At 53.2% G+C, this 8,640-nt stretch overlaps 1 protein-coding gene across 1 annotated transcript in view; it reads right to left on the bottom strand.

Annotated features, from left to right (window-relative positions):
• Nucleotides 1-4,615, bottom strand: part of MAP3K10 (mitogen-activated protein kinase kinase kinase 10) — a 21,657-nt gene extending 17,042 nt beyond the window's left edge. Inside the window, exon 1 of the mRNA XM_017502968.2 lies at nucleotides 3,615-4,615. Within this exon, the coding sequence (XP_017358457.1) occupies nucleotides 3,615-4,296 (682 nt within the window). The 5' untranslated portion in view covers nucleotides 4,297-4,615. The remainder of the gene's footprint in view (nucleotides 1-3,614) is intronic.
• Nucleotides 4,616-8,640: the final 4,025 nt, after the last annotated feature.

An 8,640-nucleotide genomic window follows, 5' to 3' on the forward strand; every position in this document is an offset into this window, starting at 1 on the left:
AAAAAAAAAAAAGTCAGAGCATGTTCCTGCACCCTGACTCTGGCTCAGCCGCATGACTCGCTTTGGCTAAGAACGACAGGGTCAGTTCCAAGCCCCAGCCTCGCACGTCTGCTGGCCCTCTTGTACTTTTGCCATCACCATGACAACATGCCTCAGCTAGTCTGCCTTGTCCAAGAAGACGAGAGCTACTTGGAGCAAGGCCTCTCCAGCCGAGCCCAGTGTCCATCAGTTCACCCTCCAGCTGGCCTGCAAATGCACAAGCAGTAACCAACAACAGTTGTTTTAAGATGCCGAGTTTTGGGGGTAGCTTATTACATGGCATTATTGTGACAAAATCTGACAGATGTATTCCGCAAACATATCGGATGGTCCCAGCTTCCTTACTGCCTGCAGGTGGTCACTAACAGCGATGAGGATCATGGCTAGTGTCTGCACTATGCTAAGCTCTTTATATGAATTGACTCACAAACCACCCCTCCCTTTTTAAGGAGACAGGGTTGGCCAGGCACAGTAGCTCATGCCTGTAATTCCAGCACTTTGGGAGGCTGAGGCGGGTGGATCATTTGAGATCAGGAGTTTGAGACCAGCCTGGCCAACATGGTGAAACCCTGTCTCTACTAAAAATGCAACAATTAGCCAGGTGTGGTGGTGGGTGCCTGTAGTCCCAGCCACTTGGGAGGCTGAGGTGAGAGGATCACTTGAACCCAGAAGGTGGAGATTGCAATGAGCCGAGATTGTGCCACTGTACTCCAGCCTGGGTGACAGAGTGAGACTCGTCTTAATGAAAAAAATAAATAAATAAAGGAACAGGGTCTTTTTCTGTTACTCAAGATAGAGTGCAGTGGTGTGATTATGGCTTGCTGTAGCCTCAAACTCCTGGGCTCAAGCAATCCTCCAGCCTTGGCCTCCCAAAGTGCTGGGATTATAGGAGTAAACCATTGCACCCAGCTATAACCATTTTTCTAGACCAGCCAGCAGAGGCTCAGAAGTCACTTGGCTAAGAGATCACACAGCTAGAAGATGGCAGGACAAAGGCTTGAACTAGTTTTGTGATCAGAGCCCAATCTCTTAACTGCTGGGGTTATTTACTACCTTCTATCACACAGAGGTCCCAAAGTATTCCGTGTACCGCCTGGGTTTGAGCCTCAGCTCTGCCTCTTCCTAGCTGCATAACCTTGAACACTTTAATCTTCACACCCAGACTTCTCTATTAAATGGGGCTGGTAACAGAATTTACCTTCTAGCATTGTGGTAAAAATTTATTGCCTCATGCAATAGGGCCTTTGAAAGTGTTAGCTGTTATTGGCCAGGTGCGGTGGCTCACGCCTGTAATCCCAGCACTTTGGGAGGCCGAGGCGGGCAGATCATGAGGTCAGGAGTTCAAGACGAGCCTGGCCAACATGGTGAAACCCCCTCTCTACTAAAAATACAAAAATTATCTGGGTGTGGTGGTGGGTATCTGTAATCCTAGTTACTCGGGATGCTGAGACAGGAGAATCATTGAACCCAGGACATGGAGGTTGCAGTGAGCCAAGACCTGCACAACTACACTCCAGCCTGGGTGACAGAGTGAGACTCCATCTCAAAAAAAAAAAAAAAAAAAGAATTACTGGTGGAATGAACCAATGCATGAATAATGGCAGATGAGGACCTCCTTAGGGTAGGATGAGTGGGGAAGCAGTGCTGTGGAGGCACTGTGTCCTCTCTCTCCGGCGCAGAGCAGACCCATCACCCCAGGAGGAAGCCCTGGCCATAAGAGGCCCGCTGACCCTTTGGCTAGAAAGCACTGGCTACAATAACCCTGGGGGTGTGGGGCATGCTGTCAATCAGCAGGGGTGAGGAAGGGCTGAGAAGGAGCCCCAGCCTTCAAAAGGAACATGCTGGGTGGCCCTGCCTCCATTTACTCAACCTTTCAGAGGTGCTGGGGCATAAGCATCAGTTCCCCAGATGTGGCACCAGCCCTGGCACATGTGGGCATGTGTTAGCTCTTTTTTTTTGAGATGGAGTCTTGCTCTGTCACCCAGGCTGAGTGCAGTGGCGTGATCTCGGCTCACTGCAACCTCCCGGGTTGAAGCAATTCTCCTGTCTCAGCCTCTGAGTAGCTGGGATTACAGATGCATGCCCCCATGCCCAGCTACTTTTTGTATTTTTAGTAGAGATGGGGGTTTCACCACATTGGTCAGGCTGGTCTCAAATTCCTGACCTCAGGTGAGACACCCACCTTGGCCTCCCAAAGTGCTGGGATTATATGCGTGAGCCACCATGCCCAGCCAAGCTCTCTGTTGATATACAAATGTTAGGCTTGGAAGGCAAGAAGGATGCAGTCCCTCTATTCTAGGGGCTTACCATTGCTATGGGTGGGGGGACAGCAAAACATCTATAAAAATAGTGGGATGGATTAAAACAAATTTCAAGATGTAGAAGTGACAAAAATCAGGATAAGATGTGAGCGTTGAGAGCAAAGGGGGCACCCTCATATTTCAGGGCTTAAGTGTGAGTGATGCGAGGGCCGGGGACATGCTGGTCTCCTCCACTCCTGATGCCTTTGCTTAGCACATGATCTGGCCTGGTAAACATCAAATGGAAGAATGAACAAATGAATGAAAAAATGAAAGGGAGTGAGATAAGGCAGAGCACGAATGGGAGAGCCAGGAATGTAAGATGTTTTCCTTGCTGTATCCCTGGGAGAGGGCCTGGCACAGCACTCTGGAAATATCTGTGGAATGAATGAATGAAATTACTAGCTCGTGAGTACCGTCAGGGCAGAAACCATGGCTGTCTCAGTCCCAGTTGGGCTTCTGCTTAATAGGTGCTCAATTAATATTTGCTGACGCCACACGAAGCTCCTTGATCTAGATATGAGTGCTGTAGAATGTTCCCTTCTACCTGGCCCCATTATTTATTCAACCAACCAATCAACTTTGGAGAGCCTGACAGGCAGCCTGGAAGCTTTTATATAGCCATATCCATTCAATTCCTCCCTCATCTTTTCCAGTTTGCCTTGGCCTATGAAGACTCCAGGAAATGGTTCTCAATTGGGGGTGATTCTGCCCCCAGGGGACATTTGCAATGCCCAGAGACATTTTTGGTTGTCATAGCTGAGGATGGGGGCAGGGAATGTTAATGGCATCTAGCGGGAAGAGGCCAAAGATGCTGCTAAGCAACTTTCAATTCACAGGACAGCTCCTATAACAATGATCCAGCCTCAAGTGCCAACAATCCGGGGTTGAGACACTGGCTTCAGACGGGGTAGGCTCTTTTTATCTCTGCCTGGCGGCCTCTGGCAGCATGGCTGGATGGTGAGAACCTTGAAGGCAGGCACTGCATCTGTGCTGTTGACACAGGGAACGCAGGTGTTCACGGATACATGTTTACTGAGCAACTGTGACTCTGCAGCCTGGGAGGCAGTCAAGTCCTTCAATCTTTCTGAAACTCCTTTTTCTCCCTTAAGGTGGGCAAGGCCTACCTCACCTTCACCCTAAAGGTATCATACTGCTGCCCCCTTCTCGCCCCAGGCACAGTGTCATCTGGTGTCCCTCAACCTGTTTCCCGTCACCTAGGCATGGCCTCGTGAGGTTCTGTGGAAGGAATTTTGGGGAGAGGACACCACTTACTGTTGATGGACTTGAGGTCACGGTGGATGATGGGCACAGGGGCATCACTGTGTAGGTAGTTCATGCCCCGGGCCACCTGCACAGCCCAGTTGACCAGCACGTGAGGTGGCACCCGGCGGCCTGCCAGCACCCTGCTGAGTGCGCCACCCCGGGCATACTCCATCACCAGGCAGAGGTGTGGGGGTTTGAGGCAGGCACCTCTAAGGGCAATGATGTTGGGGTGCTTCAGGGCTCCAAAGAGCCGGGCTTCCTGGCACACCTGCTCTGCTGTCACTGCCGGGTCCTTCTCAGGGTCCAGCCGGGCGGCCTTGACGGCCACCTCCTCACCACGCCACAGGGCCCGATAGACCTTGCCAAAGCCCCCCACACCGATGATTTCTTCTAGCTGCAGCTCGTGGAAGGGGATCTCCTGGGGCAGCTGGAGGCCCGCGGGTGTAGCGGGGGCGCCGGGGGCCACGTAGTTGCTGGGGAAGACGCCCACGCGACCGCTGGGGAGCTGCCCGGTCCACCAGCCCTCGTCGCCGGAGACCGCACAGTCTTGGGAAAGCACCTGGACGCGGTCGCCCCTCCGCAGGGTCAGCTCCTCGTCGCCCGCCGCCTCGTAGTCGAATACCGCGGTCCAGACGGGCCCCGCGGGGGTCGTGCCCCACTCCTTGGCCGCCGCCCCCTCCTCCTCCTCCATGGGGGAGGGGCCGGGGGCTGCGGGAGGCTGCTTCACACCGGCTGCCCGCGGGATGCAGAGGGCGGACCCCGGCGGCCGGGATGGAGGGCAGTCCCTGTGGGGTCTAGGGGGTTTCTGGGGGCCATGGCTGGGACGCCCTCCTCAGGAGCAAGAAAAAAACCCTTTCAAAGGGCAGGCTCGTCCCCTCCAATTCGGCTGTCCGGGCGGGGCAGGGTGGGAGTGAGGCGGCAGGTTCACCTGTGCCCTCCAAACGGCAGGGCGCTAAGAAGGCCTGGCCGCGCGACACTCGAATGCCCACCGGGGTCCGCCGGTGGGAGACGAGGGCGAGGGCGGCAGGCAGTCCCCGTTCCCCGCGCCGCTCACCCCGCGCAGCTCCACCGGCGGCCCCCGGCTCCGCATCCCGGACCACGACCGCCGGGCCAGGCGGGGGTGGCGGGGCCCCGGGGGCGGCCGCCCCGGGCTGGGGTGGCGCGCCCCTCGGCCTCCTCACGCGCGAGGCGGTCGGGCAGCCCCCATTCTTGGCACCGGCCTCCCGGTCGGCCCCAGCCCCTACCCCCGCCCGTGCTGCTTCCCGGGGCCGCCGGCGGGGCCCGAGTGACGTGTGGTCGACGCCGCCGCGGTGCCGCCTGGGAGTTGTAGTCTCGGGCCGCGCAGCCTCGGGGCCCAGCCCTCAGCGCCCCCAGGCAGAGAACCGCTGCCAGCCTCGGGCCGCAGTGGACACCCCGAGGGGTCGAGGGAGTCCTCCTGAGGAGATGATCCCGGCCTCGGCCCCTCCTTCCAATGCGGCGTAGCGGGTGCCCGGGGCAGGAGGAAGCGCTCCTTACTGACCCTGCAGGGGCCGCTGCCCAGAGTTGGGTGGATCGCAACGGACGCGTTTAGCAACGCGAAAAATAGGAGCTGCATGCATTACGGTAACTGCCCGGAGCCTGCGAACGCCGCCTCGACCCGGTTCCTGAGGCAGGACTGCCCCGCGGGCCCCGAGCCGAAATGCAAGCCGGGAAATGTAGTCCGCGTGGGGACCTCTGCTGCAGGGGGCGGCCCCCAAACCGCTGGCTGCCGGCGTCCGCTCGTGGCTCCAAGAAAGCTAGGGGTCAGGCTGGTAGCGGGACCCTGCGGGGAAGACCGGGCTGGAAGGATGTGTTTACTGTCCCTGGGGATGTAAATGTCAATGTCACAGCCACATCTGCTTTCTCCACCAGCTCTGGGTTCCTCTGCTGAAGTCAGAACTCCTGCTCTCGAGAATCCCCCATCCCTAATTTATAGGAGTTTCGGTCTGGGGAGCGTAATGTGCATGTTGTGTTAAGTGCATTGTACACGTGGTATCGTTAAGTCTTCACAAAGAGCCCCATTTTACAGATGACTCATAGAGAAATGAAGTCATTTGTGCAAGGCTACAGAACTATAAATGGCAAAGCAAGAATGAAAGGCAGTTTTAAAAATTAACAACCCAGGCCAGGTGCGATGGCTCCTGCCTGTAATCTCAGCACTTTGGGAGACCGAGGAGGGCGCATCACGAGGTCAGGAGTTCCAGACCAGCCTGACCAACATGGTGAAACCCCCATCTCCACCAAAAAAAAAAAAAAAAAAAAAAAAAAAAAGCCGGGCGTGGTGGTGCGCTCCTGTAATCCCAGCTACTAGGGAGGCTGAGGCAGGAGAATCGCTTGAGCCCAGAAGGCGGAGATTGCAGTGAGCTGAGATGTCACCACTGCACTCCGGCCTGGACAACAGGGCAAGACATAGGCATAATTTTCTCCCAGGATGTTTTGGTACATGCTTTTTTCAGTTCACTCACTGGGACTTCATTGATTTTACTGATTTATTTATGGCTGGGATTTTTTTTTTTTTTTTTTTTTTTTGTTTTTTTTTGAGAATGAGTCTCTCTCTGTCACCCAGGCTGGACTGCAATGGAGTCATCTTGGCTCACTGCAACCTCCACCTCCCAGGTTCAAGTGATTCACCTGCTGCCAGGTTCAAGCGATTCTCCCGCCTTCCAGGTTCAAGCGATTCTCCCGCCTCCCAGGCTCAAGCAATTCTCCTGCCTCCCAGGTTCAAGCGATTCTCTCTCCCACCGCAGTAGCTAGGACTACAGGCACGTGCCGCCATGCCCAGCTAATTTTTGTATTTTCAGTAGAGATGGGGTTTCACTGTGTTAGCCAGCATGATCTTGAACTCCTGACCTCATGATCCACCCACCTTGGCTTCCCAAAGTGCTGGGATTACAGGCGTGAGCCACTGTACCCCGCCAAGGATAGGTTTTAAGTGTTCTCTCTCACACACAAAAAGCTCCCCAACTCATTACATAGTTGAGTGGCAACCTCTGCATCCTGGGTGCAAGTGATTCTCCTGCCTCAGCCTCCCTAGTAGCTGGGATTACAGATGTGAGCTACTATGCCCACCCGGCTAATTTTTGTATTTTTAGTAGAGACTGAGTTTCACCGTGTTGACCAGGCTGGTGCTGGGATTACAGGCAGGAGCTATTCCTGACTTGAAGTGATCTGCCCATATTGGCCTCTCAAAGTGCTAGGATTACAGGCATGCGCCACCTCACCCAGCTGTGTTAACTTTTTCAATGATGTCCTGATGTCCTTGTTTGGAAGAAATGTTTAAATTTAATATAGTCAAGCCTGTCACATTTTCACCATATGGTCTTCTGGGTTGAAGAATTTTTGCTCACTCCAAAGCCATAACAATATTCTACATTTTTCTACCAGCTGTTTTGGGTTGAATTGTGTTCTTCCAAAAAGATATGTTGAATTTCTACTTGCAGTACCTCAGAATGTGACTGTATTTGGAAACTAGGGTTGTTGCAGGTGTAATTAGTTAAGATGAGATGATACTGGAAGAGAGCGGGTCCTTACTCCAATATGACTGGTGTCCTTATAAAAAGGGGAAATTTGGTGTGGTGGCTCATGCCTGTAATCCCAGCACTTTGGTAGGCCGAGGCGGGTGGATCACCTGTCAGAAGCTCAAGACCAGCCTGGCCAACCTGGTGAAATCCTGTCTCTACTAAAATTACAAAAATTAGCTGGGTGTGGCGGTGGGCACCTGTAATCCCAGCCACTTGGGACAATGGCAGGAGAATAACTTGAACTTAGGAGGTGGAGGTTGCAGTGAGCAGAGATCACGCCATTGTACTCCTGGGTGACAGAGTAAGGCTCCGTCTCAAAAATAATAATAAATAAATAAATAAAGGGGAAATTTGAGGCCAGGTGCAGTGGCTCTCACCTGTAATCACAACACTGTGGGAGGTGGGTAGATTGCTTGAGGCCAGTATTTGGCGACCAAGCTGGGCAACTTAGCGAGAACTTAGCTCTACAAAAATTACAAAAATTAGCCACGCGTAGTGACATATACCTGTAGTCCCAGCTACTCGGGAAGCTGAGGTGGGAGGATTGCTTGAGGCTAGTATTTGAAGACCAACCTGGACAACGTAATGAGACCTCATCTCAACAAAAAATACAGGCCAGGTGCGATGGCTCACACCCATAATCCCAGCACTTTAAAAAGCAGAGGCCAGTGGATCACCTGAGGTCAGGAGTTCGAGATTAGCCTGGCCAATATAGCGAAACTTCGTCTCTACTAAAAATACAAAAATTAGCTTGGCATGGGGGTGGATGCCTATAATCACAGCTACTCAGAGGCTGAGGCAGAAGAGTTATTTGAATCCCGGGGTGGGGGCAGAGGTTGCAGTGAGCTGAGATCTAGCCACTTCATTCCAGCCTGGGTGAAAGAAACTCCATCTCAAACAAAACAAAAAACAAACAAACAAATACAAAAGTTAGCCATGCATGGGTGACATGCACCTGTAGTCCCAGCTACTCGGGAGGCTGAGGTGGGAAGACTGCTCGAGCCCCAGCAGTTTATGCTTACAGTGAGCTATGATTGCGCTACTGCACTCTAATCTGGGCAAGAGAGTGAGATCTTGTCTTAAAAATAGATAAATAGGCCAGGTGCAGTGGCTCACGCCTGTAATCCTAGCACTTTGGGAGGCCGAGGGAGGTGGACACCTGAGGTCAGGAGTTCGAGACCAGCCTGGCCAACATGGTAAAATCCCATCTCTACTAAAAATACAAAAATTAGCCAGGCGTGGTGGTGCACACCTGTAATCCCAGCTACTCAGGAGGCTACGGCAGGAGAATCACTCGAACCCGGAGGCAGAGGTTGCAGTGAGCTGAGATCGTGCCCTTGCACTCCAGCCTGGGTGACACAGCAAGACTCTGTCTCAAAAATAAATAAATAAATAAAATAAATAACAAAAAAGGGGGACATTTGGATACAGACATGCACCACAGAGAACACCCTGTGAAGATGAAGGCAGGGATTGGGGTGATGCCGCAGAAACCA

The sequence above is a fragment of the Cebus imitator genome, unplaced genomic scaffold (assembly GCF_001604975.1).
Source record: "Cebus imitator isolate Cc_AM_T3 unplaced genomic scaffold, Cebus_imitator-1.0 Scaffold306, whole genome shotgun sequence".
Lineage (NCBI taxonomy): Eukaryota > Metazoa > Chordata > Mammalia > Primates > Cebidae > Cebus > Cebus imitator.